The sequence below is a fragment of the Pagrus pagrus genome (assembly GCF_965226575.1).
Source record: "Pagrus pagrus genome assembly, chromosome: 9".
In the NCBI taxonomy this organism is placed as follows: Eukaryota; Metazoa; Chordata; class Actinopteri; order Spariformes; family Sparidae; genus Pagrus; species Pagrus pagrus.
The window spans coordinates 33,046,976-33,065,495 of NC_140193.1; the positions used below are offsets into that span (position 1 = coordinate 33,046,976).

The window sequence follows — 18,520 nt, forward strand, 5'->3', positions numbered from 1 at the left end:
CAGGTTCACCATGAAATCTACAAGGATAGACTCAATCATTACAACAAAGAAATTAAACAGGCCAGACAGTCCTTCTTCTCTAAAATCATTAATGAAAATATCAACAACAGTAAAGTGCTCTTCTCCACTGTTGACCGACTTATTAATCCACCATCTACAACCCCATCAGAGATGCTGTCCACTGAAAAATGTAAAGAATTCGCTACATTTTTCAACGATAAAATTATATCTATCAGACAGAACATTAGTGCATCAACATCCAGAAATGAACCTACCCTCCAGTTCTCCAGGAATATGACTGCTGCTGTATCACTTTGTCCTGTTAGACCAAAAAAAACTAGACGATATCGTTGGGCAGCTCAGGTCCTCCACCTGCTACTTGGACCCTCTCCCTACCACATTCTTTAAAACTGTTTTTAACTGCTTAGCACATGAAGTATTAAAAATTATTAACTGCTCTCTTCAATCAGGTATATTTCCTGCAGCACTTAAAACAGCTGTCATTACACCACTTCTGAAAAAGAGCAATCTTGATGCAACAGTTATTGCTAACTATAGGCCCATTTCCAACTTACCATTCCTCAGCAAAATACTTGAAAAAGCAGTTTATTTACATCTTAACAACTATCTAACATCAAACAGCCTATTAGACTTTTATCAATCTGGTTTTCGACCTCACCATAGCACAGAAACAGCACTTATCAAAGTTGTGAATGATCTGCATATAAACACAGATTCTAATAAACTATCTTTCCTTGTGCTCCTTGATCTCAGTGCTGCCTTTGACACTGTTGACCATGATATCTTATTAGAGAGACTAGAACAATGGGTTGGCCTATCCGGCCCAGTTCTAAACTGGTTCAGAACTTACTTACAGGACAGGCAGTTCTTCGTGTCCATTGGAGACTTTGTCTCGGACAAAGTGGGTGTTAGGTGTGGAGTACCCCAAGGCTCGATTCTTGGACCATTACTATTTAATCTTTATATGCTCCCACTCGCACATGTTATAAAGAAACACAACATAAATTACCATAATTATGCAGATGACTCACAACTGTACTTATCTATATCTCCGGATGACCTACATCCCATTCACTCCCTAACTCAGTGTATTGATGACATCAATCTGTGGATGTCACAGAACTTTTTACAACTGAACAAAGATAAAACCGAAATGCTCATCTTTGGTGCAAAGGCTCAGAGACAGACAATTGCAGCTCATCTCAGTTCTCTGTCCCTGGAGAGCAAAAGTGAAGCCAGAAATCTGGGTGTAATCATAGACAGTGATCTAAACTTTAAGAGCCATATCAATCACATCACAAAATAAGCTTTTTATCATTTAAAAAATATTTCAAAATTAAGAGGCTTCCTGTCAAAAGCAGACTCTGAAAAATTAATTCATGCATTCATAACAAGTAGACTAGACTACTGTAATGGTCTATTCACCGGCCTCCCAAAATCAGCTGTACAGCGATTACAGTTAATTCAAAATGCGGCTGCACGCGTTCTCACTGGAACAAAAAAGTTCGAACACATTACACCCGTTCTTAGATCCCTACATTGGCTCCCCGTCAAAACTAGAATTGATTTTAAGATTCTGCTACTTGTATATAAAGCTCTAAATGGCCTCGCACCTCAGTATATAAAAGACATGGTCCACCGGCAGCGGTCTTTTAACCATCCCTCGTACTAACTCTAGAGCAGGGGAGGCTGCCTTCTGTATCTATGCCCCAAGTAAATGGAATACCCTGCCTGAGGACCTGAGAGACGCTCCTACACTGAGCACTTTTAAAAGTAGGTTAAAAACCTTACTTTTTTCTAAAGTTTATGACTAAGTTTCTGCGTGTGTGTGCATGTGTGTATGTGTGTGTATGTGCGCATGCATGTGTCTGTTCTGTATATTGTAAGATTAGTATAGGCTGCATGCACTGGTTCTTTGTATAATTGCACAGACTTTGTCTTGTAATCATGTTGTCGCTGTGTGTAAAGCACATTGTGTTACATTGATTTGTATGAAATGTGCTATAGAAATAAAGTTTGATTGATTGATTGATTCTTTATCGGTTGGGTGATTTAGCCTCCAACCATCGCCAAGACCACAATCCTCCATGTATTGTTTTATCCAATAATATCCAATAAACTTTATCCAATCCATAAAGTTTTTATGACACCCACAGATGATCTCTGCGAGAACTTTGCAGACCACTTCAGAACCAAAATCAAGGACACCAGATCCTGCCTCTTATCCCATCAAGTTTTATCTGTAAACACACCTGAACTGTTGTCCTTGCCTGAGGAAATCAAATCAAATCAAATCAAATTTTATTTGTATAGCCCAAATTCACAAATCCCAGTTTGCCTCAGAGGGCTTTACAATCTGTACAGAGACGACACCCTCTGTCCTTGGACCCTCGATTCGAGTGAGGAAAAACTTGCCCCAAAAAAAGGCCCTTTTAACAGAGAAAAAAAATGCGGAAGAAACCTCAGGGAGAGCCACAGAGGAGGGATCCCTCTCCCAGGACGGACAGACGTGCAATAGATGTCGCATGTACAGAGCAGATCAACGAGATCACAATGTATACAATTATAAGCGATGGTTGACAGGAGTGAAAGTACATAAAGATGTATTACAGCAATAATAATGAAATGCACATGGAAATGTGATTACTAGTGATAACAGTAGTAGTGATTAATGGTAAGGATGGTATGTAATAATGCATTACAATAATAGTAGTGGAACGTATGTAACAGAGATGTGACTAATATTAGCGACAGTAGTGGTGGGTGTCAGGCAGGGTCATGGCAGTAGGCGCATCCACGATCAGGCAGGGCCATAGCAGTGGGCGCATCCACGATCAGGCAGGGCCATAGCAGTGGGCGCATCCACGATCCACGACCCGGGCGCGGCCAGGATCCATGGGAGCCTGTAGGACTAGAAAGCACAAGGACTCCGGGGGAGAAGTAAGTCAGTGACATGCAGGGATGGGGCATGTATACAGGCATAATGTATACAGATGGAGAGGAGAGGAGAGGGGAGGAGAGAGAAGCTCAGTGTGTCATTGTCCCCCGGACTAGGCCTATAGCAGCATAACTAAGAGCTGGTCCAGGACAGGCCTGGCCCTGTCCTGGCCCAGCCCTAACTATAAGCTCTATTGAAGAGGAAGGTCTTAAGTCTACTCTTAAAGGTAGAGAGGGTGTCCGCCTCCCGGACCAAAACAGAAAACACTGGAGAGTTTTGCCCTGGTTGATGCAAGGACACTTGGTCGAGTTTTCGCCCAAGTAAACCCAACAACCTGCCTTTTAGATCCAATTCCCACATCACTCTTACAATCGTTTTATGGATTCTTTGAGGAACAGTTTTTAAACATCATGAATTGCTCTCTTCAGACAGGTGTCTTTCCCACTGCCTTCAAAACAGCGGTGGTGAAGCCCCTTCTGAAGAAGAGCAATTTAGACCCCAACGTTTTTAATAACTACCGACCTGTATCCAACTTACCATTTTTAAGTAAAATTTTAGAAAAACTGGTTTTTAACCAGGTTAATGACTTTTTAAACAGAAATAACATCTAAGAGAAACATCAGTCTGGTTTTAGGAGAAACCACAGTACCGAGACAGCACTTTTAAAGATTTTAAACGACATCAGGTGGAATTTAGATAACAAAAAGCTCACAGTGTTGGTTCTACTGGATCTAAGCGCAGCTTTTGATACAGTAGACCATCACATTTTATTAAACAGACTCAGACATCTGGTCGGCTTCTCTGGTACTGTTCTTAACTGGTTTTGTTCTTATCTCACAGACCGATGCTTTTATGTAAGTATGGATACATGTTCTTCAGGAACCCATGAAAGTGGATGTGGGGTTCCCCAAGGGTCAATTTTAGGTCCACTTCTTTTTAATCTTTACATGCTTCCTCTTGGGGACGTCATCAGGAGACACAGCATCAGCTTCCATAGTTATGCTGATGATACACAACTGTACATTGCCGTGTCTCCTGATGACACATGGCCAATTGATGCCCTTTTTAATGGCATTGTAGACATCAAGTCGTGGATGGCAGTGAATTTCCTACAGCTCAACCAGGACAAAACTGAGGTTTTAGTTATAGGTCCTGAAGGCCAGAGAGAGAAACTTTTACCAAAACTACAAGATCTTAAACCAACACAATCCGTAAAAAATTTGGGCGTGATTTTTGATTCTGAGCTGAATTTTATTCCACATATTAAAAATATGACGAAAACAGGTTTTTATCATCTTAAGAACATAGCCAGAGTCCGCCCGTTTCTCTCCCAGGCCAGTACGGAGGTGCTGATGCATGCTTTTATTTCCTGTTGCTTAGATTACTGTAATGCCCTGCTCTCTGGTCTTCCCAAAAAGTGTAGAGTATTTTAAATCTCCAATTATTACAAAACTCAGCCGCACGCGTGCTGACGAGGACCAGAGGGCGGGAGCACATTACACTGGTTTTAGAGTCGCTGCATTGGCTCCCCGTCTGCTTCAGGATTGATTTTAAAGTTCTTAACGGCCTTGCGCCCTCTTACTTATCTGACCTGCTTTTACCATATCAACCCTCGCGGACCCTGAGGTCCTCCGGCACCGGCCTTTTATCCGTACCAAAACCAAGAACTAAAACCCACAGTGAGGCGGCATTTAGCCGCTACGGCCCCCACCTGTGGAACAGCCTGCCGGAGAACCTCAAGTCTGCAGAGACTGTGGATATTTTTAAGGGAAGGTTAAAGACACACCTTTTTAATCAGGCTTTCAACTAATATTTTAAATTCTTCTTAAGTTCTTATGTGGTTTCATCTTATTTTACGTTGTTTCTTCTATCTTGTTTTTTAACCTGTTAAGCCCGTTCGGCCCGTGGGCGGGCCGAAAATACCCGACAGTAATAAACACAGGGGAAAAAAGTAGTAAGACAGGACAACGGTCTTTACTTTCAATTGTTGATCAAAGTTTATACTCTAATGTTCACAAAAGACAAAAGAAGGTCGGACGTGCTTTTTAGTGAAAACGTTAGTATTTAGAGATGATTTTAAACCTTGTTGGTGTGAAATCCGCTACATTTAAAAAGTGTGATCCGAGGAAATAAATGCTTTGCATCATAGTAAAACACAATGTGGTGCGACCATGTTTGTAGTCCTTTGAAAGGGGAGGAGCACCTGAATTGAATGAGACCAAGCCTTCTATGGACTACAATACCCAGCAGAGATTGAAACCCCGTGTAAAGGTAACAGCGAAAATGCCTTGCAGTGCGCCATTACGAACAGTGCACGTAGGGTGGCGCCAGCTCTGTCACCAGCGTCACCACCTGTCGTCGTTGTTGTTGTAGCGTAAACTCTGTCAGTAGTAAGTGTTTTTTGTTGTTGTTTCTTTAGTATTTAGTGTTTCTTGCCACAATGGCAAAGAGAAAGTATAAGGACATCGCGGAAATTTTGGACGAGATTCAGAGAGGGTCGGACATTGATTTTTCGGACTCATCCGACTCATCTGACGGCTTGGAGGAAGAGGCAGTTACGCTGCGATTGGATCAAGTTCACGAGTAAGTATTTGTATTTCTTTCTAATGGTTCATTTTTGTGCTAAAAACCCATCCTAACCAAACACACCTCAAACCCCAAGCAAGTAACGTTATGTTGGCATGTAACAAAAACGCGAAAACAGCGCAGGTCCACTTTTCTGCCACTTCTCATTTCACCACGTCATGCTAACAGATGCTAACCAAAAAAACGACATTCACCACGTCATGCTAACAGATGCTAACCAAACAAACGACATGTCATATGAAAGCAGAGGCTCTGCTGACTACAAAGATGTCTCCCCCTTCACTGTGCGACGTAAACTCGGCGAACTAGCAGCCTTTTTGGAAAGGCTGTGCTCTGTACTGTACAGAATATGCTGAAGAGGATATATGTAAACACAGTACAGTACAAAGCAGGGCAATTCAATTCAATACTATTTTTTGTGTAGATGTTTCACTGCGTTTGTCTCTTTTGGCCGTGGTTTGCACACATTGTATGTGTGTCGTCCCAAATACTGTATCCAAAAATATATACACATATATATATATATAAAGTACATACAAGTGCAAACACAATATAGTATAGGTCAGGGCTACTCAATTATATTGAATATTTTTACACATGTCCACTACCTTTGTCTCCTTTAGTCGAATGTACATACATCATTACATATTTTGTCCAAAATACTAATTATTATCATCATTTTCATAGCCAACAAGAAGAGGAGAGTGAGACTTCAGGCCCATCATCTCCTCAGCCCCCCCCTACTCCAGACACTCAGCCACCCGTGTCTCCATCTGAGACACCTGGCTGCTGGAGACTTTGAGCCTCAGCAGGGGAGATGGAGGACAAAGGAAGAGCCAGATGTTGAACCCCCAACACCACAGTTTGAGCCGAAACACCCACCTGGCCCCAGGATTGACACCACTGTCGACTGGTCTCCCCTCAGCCTCTTCAAGCTGTTCTTCAGCAGCAGCAGTCTGCACAGCATTATAAACAATACAAATGCTAATGCTGTGCGACGATTGGCACAAGGTTCCAAGTACAAGTGGTTTCCCCTCTCAGTTGACTCATTTTACGTCTTTCTTTCCATCATCCTCTTCTTTGGCTTGGTACATGTGCACTCCAGGGCAGACTTCTGGAGGAGGGAGTGGCCGTACCAATTCGCTTTCCCCAAGAGCAGCATGTCCAGGGGCCGGTTTGAGGCCATCTTTTGGTCTCTTCACCTCTCTGATGTTACAGAAGATGAAGAGAATGAAAGAAAGAGAGGGACACCTCAGTTCGACAGGCTATTCAAAATCAAGCCACTCTATGGTGAGATTGTGAATGAATGAAAGGATGGTAGCAAGCAAAGCCTGCATTGGATTCAGGCAGTACATGAAAGATAAACCAACAAAATTCAGCTACAAATTGTTTGTATTGGCAGACTCTAAAACTGGCTACACCTCCAATTTTTTTGTTTATCAGGGTAAAGATAAGAGTAAGGTCAAACTGAGGGGACAGAAGGATGATGGCCTCAGTGTCACATCCGTCATGGACCTGATGAGGTTTGACCTCCTTGGAAAAGGATATCATCTTTATGTTGATAACTTTTACACCAGTCCACTCCTTTTCAATAAACTTTTAAAAAATCACACGGCAGCTTGTGGCACCATTAGGACAAATAGAGAGGGATTTCCAAGGACGACAAACAACGACCTCCCAAAGATCTCTGCAGCACCTTTCACAAGGCGTACAGCGGAGACACTGCTCCTGTGGATGTGCCTGATGCATGCAGGGACTACAACACCAACATGGGTGGGGTGGACCTCTCAGATGCCCTCATCCACTACTACTCGGTGCATGGCAAGACAATGCGGTGGTACAAGACGTTTTTTTATCATTTCATCGACATTGCTGTCGTCAACAGCTACATCCTGCATAAAGCTGTGGCCAGCAGCCACAACCAGACCCCCATGTCCCACAAACAATTCAGAGAAGTTCTGATGAGGGAGATGGTTGAGCAGGCTAAAGCTTTGGTCGCTGAAGCCACCCCCCGCCCAAGCCTCACCAACACCTGCATGCCTGTGTTCAGAGGGAGCACTGGCACTCAGGACTGCAGGAAGTGTGTGGTCTGTGCAGCCAAGGAGAAGATGAAGGCCAAGCAGATGCCAGGCTACAAAATCAGGGACATGAAGACATCCGTGTACTGCTCAAGGTGCAATGTGTCACTTTGCCTTGTTCCTGACAGAAACTGCTTCCTTGAGTACCATGGCATGGGACTTCAAAAATGAGCCTGCTTCTGCCAAGCCATCCCTCCCACCCCCTTACAGCCCATTGTAAATAGTTGCATTTGTTGCACTTTTTTACTCTGTTTGTTATACTTGCTGTTACAATTGTTGTTTTCAAGAGTACATTATTCTCTAATTGTGATTGTTGTTTGTTGTTTTGTTTACTTACACATCAACGTTCTTGCACATTGACATTCTTGGCCATGGTTGTATCCTTACTAAAACCTTTGTGGAGGCTTAGCCCTTTGCTCAAATTCTATCAAATTTGATAAATATGTAGTCAAGGATTTGCTGAAAGTAATCAATGGCATCTGTCTGAATGGAATCATTGTTGGCATAGTTTTATCCTCTGTCAAATAGGGGGGAAAATCAGGCGAGGATAGAAATTTCACATTTCTCCACTGGTTTATTCCAATTTACTCAGGCATAGTGGCAGACACAACATTTTTTACACCGGGAATACATTCTCTGAAGTCCCTAGATGTCCAAGGACACCAAGAACATGTATATAAACGTTTTTATAGTGGAGTAATTCTTCATTGACTTTGGGTATGTCTTTTTCGGCATTTTTTCTGAAAATATGGCCAGGGCTTAAGAGGCTAAGACAATATTAATCTTAAATAATTTTATTTGTTTGATTTATCCTTCGGTACTATTTTATTTATTATCTTACATATTTTAATCTTTTTAACTGTTCACTCTTTTTATTCATCTTTTGTCAGGGTTTTTATCCTATCTTATGTTTTAAGTTTTTAGGTTTAACTCCAGTGTTTACCCCAGGGGGGTCCTCCACACTGGGAGTTGTGCCTGGGCTGCTGCTGGGGGTGCTGTCCTTGGGTCCCTTTGGCCCGGCCAGCTGTTGTCTGTCGGGGTCAGGGGCCTGGGCACTGGTGCCCCCTGTGGCACAGCCTGTCACTCCTCCCAGTGCGGACGGCCCCAAAGGTGGCGTTTCCTCAATCCTCAGTGCCATGCCATGTCTCCCTATTTTCAGTAGTGAGAGTGTGCAGGTGTGTGTGTGTGTGTTTGTGTTTGTATGTATGTATGTGTGTGTGTGTGTGTGTGTGTGTGTGTGTGTGTGCATGTGTGTGTGTGTGTAGTATGGAGGGTGGGAGGGAGGGGCTTTCTTTGAAATTGTTTAGTCTTTTATGTGTAAAGCACTTTGTGCTGCACATCCGTGTATGAAAAGTGCTATATAAATAAAGTTTGATTGATTGATTGATTGATTATGACAGTAGTTGATTGAGGTGTTCTGATATTTCCTGTGCTGTTTGATTTGTCTATTGTTGGGTCAAGAATGGCATTAAAATCTCCTCCTATTATTAAGTCTGAGCTAGGAAGTTCGTTGAGAATGGAAAAGATTTTATGAAAGAAGGCGGGGTCATCGTTATTGGGGCCGTATAGATTAGCTATTGTTAGAGGGGTGTTGTCAATAGATATATGAATGATGACATAACGTCCCTCCGGATCTGAGATTGAGGTGTGGTGCTTAAATGTTACTCTGTTATAGTTGCAACCTTCCTCCTTGTCTCGAGTTGTAATTTACGGTAAATATGTGTGGAAACGATGTAGATTTCAAAACAGTGCTTCTTGATTCAATTAGATGGGTTTCTTGCAATAAACATATGTCGGCCTGTATTCTTTGGAGGTGGCTGGTCACTTTCAGCTGCTTTGATTGACTTCCTTTTCCACAAATTTTCCAACTTACAAATTTGAGCGTGGACATAATTCAATTATTTCAACATTACTTTGAACAGGCTCTGGGTGGTGTTGTTGACGTTCCAGGCGTTGCCAGTCTCCTCCCTCCATTTTCCCTGGAATGAGCGTAGGAACTTGGCTGGACATTCCCCATCTTTCAGTGTCTCTCCTTCCAGCTTTGAGGGATCCATCTTCTCTGGATATTGTTTTCTTAATTCGGTCCAGTTGTTGGGAGATTTCTTCATTTTCCTCACCGTTATTTGGCTCCATTGATCCTGTTAGCTTCAGTTTCACCATTGGAGGACATGCTTTTATTTTGTCTGCTTCCTCTTGTAGTTTTGCCAGTCCAGCTTCAAGCTGTCTCTCTTCATTATGTAGTTTCTCCAACTGTTCAAACTGTTCTTCAAGCAGCTGTGATCCGCTGCGCCACTTCTCCACTTTCTCCTTGGTTCGAAGCTGCGTGAGGAATCGTTCTTCTATCTCTCGAGGTCGATAGCTTCTTGGGGTGCTGTGTTTATTCTGGTACATCGCTTTGGCGTTGGTTTCTTATTTGCTTTCTTCCCCCTCTGAATCGTTCTTCGACCTTGTCCCCAGGTGTCGGTATCGGTTTCTATCTCCTTCTGATGGGCTTTCATCTTTGACCAGCTTCTCATATCTTTCTCTTGCTGTTTGGGTTCCAGAGCTGCATGTCCTTTGAGCTCCCTGCCCATCTGTGTTCTTTCCGCTCTGGCGCCCTCTGGTGCTGGCTCCGCTTTTTCCTGATACCATGCTGTCGGTGCATATGCAGACATCATCTTCTTCTCTCAGGCTGATCGATTCTTGTTCGCTGTTATCTTCTGTTTCTTCTGTTTTTGAATTCCAATTTATTTTTATTTTTATCCCCTCCATGGTGCCCTGGGCTCGTCTGACCAGAAATTGTCCTGTTGGAGCTTCAGTGTTATTGCACCTTCCAGTTGTATTTGGTGCATATGGGGGTGGAGCTAGCTACTGAGGGGCAGTAGGTGTGGCTTGTGGGCTCTCGTTAGCTTCTTGGGTCTTATTACTCTGCAGTGCTGGCATTTGTCTGATATTCAACACGTTTTTGTGCAGCCAGTCTAAACCACCTCAAAACTTCCCTTTTTTTCTGGCTCGTTTGCCCTCTCTTCTGTTGCTCGTGTCTTTAGCTTTGTAATGTCTGATGTTCGCTTCTACCTCATTACAACAAGCAAATTCAAAAATTCAAATGTTCCTTCCAGAGGCCACTGTAACCTTCCTGATGTACGTTTGTGCCATTTTTTCATGCAGTCTAATCTGCTTTTCATGGTCTGGCTGCATTCTTACTACCAATGCCAATGGAGCTAACACCCCTTCCGTCTTTGTCATTTTAGCCCCCATGTATCCCTGATTTGCTTCTCCCTCTGCTCTAGTAATCTCTGGGTGTCTTTTTTTTTTTTTTTTTTCATCTTTTGTTCTTATTCACACCACTATTTTACTAACTTGTTACACGTGGTTTAAGTCTTTTTTTTCCCTTTTTTCGTTTTTGTTTTATTTATTTATTTGTTTCTTCTGAGTTGGATTATACTTTAAAACTTCATCCAACTGTCTTCTGTGACTTCTTTAATAATGGTATCACATTTGCCTGTTTCTCACTCAACTTTCCCAGAAGACAACACAGCACTGTCCAGCCGCAGATCTACTGCCCCTCTCTTACTCCCTGTGAGAGTTAACCCCTTCAGGGATCCCTAGAATGGGATTTAATGGAATAATTGTTTTAGTTGTTTTATGTTTCCAGACTTTTTACTGTGACAACCAAGCTCCCTCGTAATATTATTAACATTAAACTTGCTTCAAACGCCATTGCATAGCGGACTGAAGCGGAGCTAACTAGTTAGCCAATTTCAAGCTGACTTCACCATACTCGTAGGCAACTGTAAATACTATCAAAACGTGGCAACACTTACCTGTGGCTTGGGTGCAGTTGCTGGGTCCCGTATGGTTGGGACTGATCCTTTTACGAGGGTCAGTGTCGAGGCAAAGCCAGCTTTTACTGACCCTCGTTACTGAAGCAGTCCGATGTGAAGTGGTTAGCACACACAAACAAACTTACAGGAACTGTAGCCGGCACGTTCTCGTTAAAAATGAAACACAACCACTGTCTCTTCTGTTCTTCTGTAGCTGGGACAGAATATAGGCACTTAGGTTGATTTTTACAACCAACAACAGAGCAATTTGCATGTCTAGCTCTGAGCGACGACATTGCGAAACACTGCTATCTTACCGCTGGACACACCGAACTTCACCTCGGGGATGTACGCCCCCCTCTCGGATATCTCCGGGGAGAGGGGGGAGTGTTTTCGGCCTATGCAAATCACTCCTGTCGTTACGTAACAAAAGGAGCTGAATCTGAACAGCCTGTAGGAGCCCTGTTTTATCAGTGGGTGGGCTGCAGAGACAATGCAGGACTTGTTTGCTTTCCTCATTCTGAGTTGGTAGGCTCAGGGAGGACCAGTTTATATATGTACAGACCAGAGAAAACGTGTTTTTCATAATATGGGACCTTTAGGAGATTTTCTACAACTATAATAAATGCTTTTGAACAGGGTTACCAACCCCATCCTTAAGTATGATTTCAACAGCTATTATGGGGTTTTAAATAGCTGTAGGAGATACACTAATAATAAATGTAATTTATAAATCACTGCCGATCAATAAAGCACTCGTAGGAGGTAATTAATCAAATTCGACTGAACAATTCTAATCAATTTCAAATCAATATATTCAATCTCATAAATGAAGCAGTGACTTCTACACAGTTTCCATCGGTTCTCCACATTAAAACAAACCTGCACAGACAACGACATACGGTTAAATATGTTTATTAACTAGATAATTCAGGGTGTTTAAATGAAATGACAATTTAAACGAACAACACAAGATAACAGAAAATGTGGAGACTGTAATGATTAAAGTAATGGGGTTATATGAACATGTGCGGATGGTGAAATCACTGGTCGGGTGAAGCATTTAAATATTATGAGAGTAATTTTAATACTAACAAGACCCTAACCGAATTTCTCTTTAGCTAAAAAGATGGGAACCAGAACTTAAGACACCAACTCATTTCATGCGTGTGAATCCAGCTGGGTGCAAAATGTTTAGCCTACTTTGTCTTGAGAGTTGGGAAGTCCGCGGCTTTGGGTCTTTACTCCGGTGTTCGTAGCTTGAATGTGGGCTCGCAGTGCCGGTCCAATAGCTGGTAGGGAAGTCGCGGTTTGTCTTATAGATCAGTGGGTGACGCCCTCGTTCCGATTTCGGAAGAAGAGCGCAACTCGTCCAGCACTCAGCTGATGATAATCTTGGTCGGCTGCCCAGCGGGATGGCACCGCTTGTGAGCATTGGCGGCAGAGCCTGTCTCGGCTTGGCACAAAGTCTTACTGTCATTGCAAACTGTTCGCACGGTTTGTTGAAGCAGCCAATTACTGCATGTCTTTATCAAAGATGATGATCTTAATAAAGATGTTCTTCTTGTTGCGTCAAGTGGTGGTACTTAAGCTCTGGTTCGTAGATTAATTCAACTTTCTAAACTCACAAAACTTAATTAAACTAAACTATCGTTTTTAATGTTTCGAGATCGTGTTTCACCTTTCCCAGAATTTCACCATGGCTAAATAGGTGGACTTTGTGTAATAATATGACATGGTTAACATCACTTAACATTCAAAAGTAATTAAAACTTTATCAAAACCTAAAAACACACTTGAATATACAGTGTATCATACATATTTCTTCTAGTTCTAGCTTAATACTTGTTTAAAAAGACATATAAGAGACATTTACTGGTAATAAAATAACGTATTAAACAAAAGATCTCCTGACGATCTATCCCAATCGTACCAGGACTCACCATCAGGAGGTGCTGTGGTTCCACTGAACACAGGACACATTAAACATTAAGGCTGGATTGCACCAACAAGGTTTAATTTAATCTGAGATTAGCTCTAATCAGAGATTTGTAAAACTAGGTTTAAAATGAGTTAATCCAGGTTTAAAATTAAGCAGAGCTCTGTTGCACCATTTAAAATTAATCTCAGTTTAGTAAAACTCAGTTTAACTGAATTTAAACTTAGTTTAAACTGATTTAAATCAATAGGGATACTTGTGGATATCGAAATTAAAATTAATAATTAAATAAGCAATTAAATATATAGGCTACATCAGAAGCGTGCTGTCAGGGCCCCGGATTTATATAAAAAAAAAGAGGGAGACTGTTTCAATGGGTGCTTTTACAGCAAATGTTACATTGTTGCTAGCTAGCAAAAACGTTAGCCTAACGTCACTTGTGACAGATCGGATACGTTACTATGGCTCGGCAGAGAAGCTCAAACTTTTCCTCCTTTGAAAAACACCTGCTGACCGAATTAATGGAGCAATATGGGCAAATAATAGAAGACAAGAAAACGAACAACAGCACGGTTTCCACTGTTGGAGAGAATCGGATGTACTGGTTCTTCGAGATGCAATGGACCGAGACACTGCTGACAATACGGCAAACAGTTCAGTTGTGTAGACCGAACAGGTCTCCATCCACCCTCTGGAAACAGCCAGTAGCGTAGAACCTCAGGGCAACCAGGAGTTGTAGCATCGGTGGTACAGCTGCATTTCTGTCACTGCTATGTTTGACAGTTGGTCCAGTCTTCCTGTTCAGCTCCAAAACTGTCTCCTTGGTAAACCGGTATCTCACCAAAAATTCCTCTTCATCATAAAATTCAAGAGGATTGAGGCTGTCTCTCAGTTTTCTTCGAGGAACTTCATTATTTTGCTCTATCCACCTCAAAAATGCAGCCATTGTTAAAGTTAAACCTTCCCAACTGTCAGTTTAAAATTAATTCTCGATCACAGTTTAAACTGGAGTTTAAAGTTCTGGTGCAACAGAATTAAATTTAAACTTGGTTTAGAGTAAAAATTAAACTGAGGTTTAAAGAGAGGTTTAAATTTAATCTGTCTTAATTCTAAACTAAGTCTAAAGTTTGGTGCAACAGAATTTAAACTTAAACCATGATTTAATCTGATTTTAAGGTTAAACCTTGTTGGTGCAATCCAGCCTAAAACTTGATCTTAGCCAAACTTCATCGCAGAGAAACGTGGGAAAAGTCAGTTTTATGAACTTCTTTTACTGTTTCCTAATTTGTAAAAAATTAAGAGGATGAGATCCTGGTTTAATGGTTATTTAGAACTTGCTTGAAATCTGGATGAGTGCAGAAACCATTATAGATTGGAATGTGGCAGATAAGAGCTCTTTACTGTCCAGACAGCCCCCCGCCCCACCACACTTTGGTTTCCGGTGCAGGTCTGGATTTTTTTCTCCCCTAACAAGCCATGCTATGAGTCAATTTTAAACAACCAGGGAGCTTCAATGTAAATACTTGTTTATTGTCGACTTATTTGCTGGGTAATTAACTGTGCTTAGCAGATGACTGTTGCTTAACATTAGCTAACTACCTTAACTTTACCTTTGGAATTTCGGTTTAAGAAGTACAAAGCACTGTTAACATTTCTTGGCTAGTAAAAAGAAAAAAATCACTTACCTGCTTAGGAAAACTTAAGTGGTGAACGTATTCCAAAAATTCCCAAGTTACAGATTCATGTCCATCCAAAAATGTCCAACAAGCTCCACTGCTTCTCCACACTCTCACATGGCGGCCCAGAATACGCGAAAACCTCGTAGCTGACTGCATCACACATGCGTAATGCATACATGTACAGGTCTGAAATAGTCTACGGGATTTCCTTTTAGGAAAATAAGTCTGCCGGAATTTCAACTCAGCAATCATTGTTATACTGATAATAATATACTTGTAATAGGGGTGTGCAGAGCAGCCGATATTTGTATCTGTATTTGTATTTGTTGAGGGGGGAAAAGTATTTGTATTTGTATTTGAGTAAAATTCAAAATAGGCGTAACCTTTTTTTTTTTTTGAGTTACACTTCTAATTTTCGTTTTAGTGTAAGTATTCTTTAATTATCCTTTATAATAATTATGGATATGCAATATTGGTTGATGTTTTTCCATAAATCCAGCAATGAACATGTAACAAGAAATGTCATTGAAAAGAAAATAACATAACAGCCATTACCTCATCCATGGTTAAACCAACAACTAATAAAATATCATTGTGAACATTATGAACCCCACCACCACCCGTCCTTGTTGGAGGACGTTGAACAGACAGAATAAAAACAAATAATACTTAAAAGATCTGTTCTTTCTAATGCACAGAATTCCAAGAACTAAACTTGATCTGTAAATAATATGACATAGTAGCCTATAGCTAACGGTCATTATGCTTCTGGCCTCTACCTGGTCTTTTTACTAGACTTAAACAACTCCTTCCTTCATTGCCTAAAACCCAACCAAAGCACCGAGCAAAGAATTGTTTTTTTCTCCCCGGGTCTGCTGTCAGCAGGGTCGCCGGCTGCAGCAGCCTCGCGTCCGTGAAGTGGGCTCAAGCCGCATTCAGCCGCGCTCGAGCGGAGCGGGGGAGAGAAACAATGTGTATTTCTTTTACTCTGTGGAAGATCTCCCAACGGAGTGAGGGACAAAGCAAGTGGGACAGATCTGCCCAGTCCCTGAGCAGCGCGCGTTTCACAGACAAGCCACAACGCAGAGTGCAAACAACGTCACCTGGTTCAGCAGCAGCATGGACAGCTGCGGGGGCGGGGGGGGTCAGAACAGTGGTGTTTTGACGCCCCCACCCCCGACTCCTGAACGTCACTCACTCACTCATCCGGGCATGTACTGCGGTCTCATGAGGAAACGTAGCTTTTTGATATCATGTTTTTCTTGTTCCCGAATACAAATATTTTTTAAAGTATTTGTTCGAAATAAGTATTTGTAAAAAACACGTTATTTGTGCCTTTCCGAATACCGTATTCGGGTTCCGCTCCACCCCTAACTTGTAAAGACAACGATAGGGCGAAGTCTGCTTGACAAACAAGTTTTTAATAGTTGCAAATGGCCAAGCTTTATTTCTGAGTCACATTAATTTAAAAACTTTACTGAGACTGTTGTATCTAAAGTGTCGTAACAATGCCAAAAGTAAATCTAGGGTGAACTTTTTTTGCTAGCATGAGAGAGATGTAAAAGCAGTGCAATGCCGTGCGTTTGTCAATGTAATGATGCTCAGTTGTTAAGTTAAAGGTTAAAAGTCAAACGTGATGTTCCGGTCATTTTTTGGTAGAAGTTACAGCAGTCCCCATGGAGACCAACAATTGCTGGTTATCGTTTTTACAGTGTGTGTTCCACTCATCCATCACAGAAAAATGAGAGTTTTAGAAATCATTGGAACTGAAGACTGCCATGATATACATGTTCTTTACAAGTGTATGAAAACTTTTGACCACGACTGTATGTTAAAACAGTGTTACCTCTTCTTGTCGAGTTTTACTCTCCCCCAGTGGCAGAAATCAAAAAACACGGCTTTAATATTATCATTTACTTCTTTTTTGTAGGCAACTGGACACACTAAAATGTGTCCAGTTGCCTACGATGTAGCATTTAGAATCATTTACTTCTGTTTCTCCCTCAGAACGGCGTGGTGTTGGTCCACTGCAACGCCGGCATGTCACGGGCACCAGCAGTGGTCATTGGCTACCTGATGTCATGTGATGGCCAGTCCTTTGATGCTGCCCTCTCATTGGTCAAATCAGCTCGGCCCGCCTCATCTCCCAATCCTGGCTTCCTGGAACAACTGAGAGGCTACAAAACACAGCAAATAAATGGATCACTAAATAACACTAAATAAGGCGGTGAGAATGTCCAGGGTAGTTATACCTGAGTAAATAAAATAAAGTAAAAATAAGTATTTTTAATGCAAAAATGTCGACTTCCTAGAACTGAAAAGTTACTGGCACCAGAATGAGTTTTGATGTTGGTGCACAGTAGGTGTATCTGAGTGAAAATACAGCACATACAGTAGGCTGATGTTAGGTGACCATTATATGATCGGGGCTGGCCAAGGCGAACTTGACACACAGAACACCCAAAAAAACGCTGCATATTTTCCTTAGTTGTTCTCAAAGAGCACCTAAATCTACCCCGACCACACGAGTGAGAGAAAGCAAGAAACAGTTAACAGTTAGCCATACAAAACTCAATAAAATCAGCACAGTCAACACATTTTTCAAATCGGCCCAATTATTAAAAACATATTCCAACCCACCATTGCTGTGCAGCAGTTTTTGTTGACATTGTGTTGTTATCCCATATACCCATAACCTCTTCTGTCCGAGGACAGAAAACAAATCCATCCACAATACAATTCATACTTCATACTAATTTGGCTACTGATGGTAGAATGAAAACAAAAGCGGACACATGAGAACCCAGTAGTCATTGCTACATTATAACATGACTACTCTCAGGTTCTCAGGGGTCAGACCAATCCCATCTTCCAGATTGACACAAATTTCATGTGTCTTGAACAGTTGTGATGCCATAGCCTTGACAAAAACCTGTCCACAAACAGAGAGACTTTTCACATTTGACATGCACACATCAACATGCATCCTGAGTGATCCAATCAGAAGTGGACAGCTCTACAACCACCTGACGTTCTCCTCGAAACAACACGAAGAAGCCACAACAACAATCATAATGGATTGAATGCTGTAGATTTCCATATAGTTCACTCTAACATGAATTACATGTTTGGGCTCTCTTAACCTGCCAATGATGTTTGTGACCTGTGTGTGTGAACTTTTGTGTTTGTGTGTCTGTTTCAACTTACCATTGAACTAGAAATGACAATATCCCACACTCCCTTGTAAATCGTATGATTTGTTGCACAAGGAGAAACTTAAACTTTGTGAAACAGATAAAGCAAATTCTAAGTCATTGGTGTCTTCTTGTAAATTCAGCATTAAATCCAATACATTAAGTCGTTTCTGTCGTTGTAAAAAGTGTTGCAACATCGCTTTAAAAGCACTGTTTTTCATGTTTTCATGTACTGCCTTGTCTAACATGCCTCTCTTCTTACCTTCCAGTAGCTCTTTCAAC

The 18,520-nt window shown here is 41.6% G+C and overlaps 1 protein-coding gene across 1 annotated transcript in view; it reads left to right on the top strand.

Annotated features, from left to right (window-relative positions):
* LOC311262443 (dual specificity protein phosphatase 19-like) overlaps positions 1-18,293 on the top strand; it is a 91,385-nt gene extending 73,092 nt beyond the window's left edge. Inside the window, exon 5 of the mRNA XM_084361823.1 lies at positions 17,052-18,293. Coding sequence (XP_084217949.1) covers positions 17,052-17,267 — 216 coding nt within the window. The 3' untranslated portion in view covers positions 17,268-18,293. The remainder of the gene's footprint in view (positions 1-17,051) is intronic.
* The last annotated feature ends 227 nt before the right edge of the window (positions 18,294-18,520 follow it).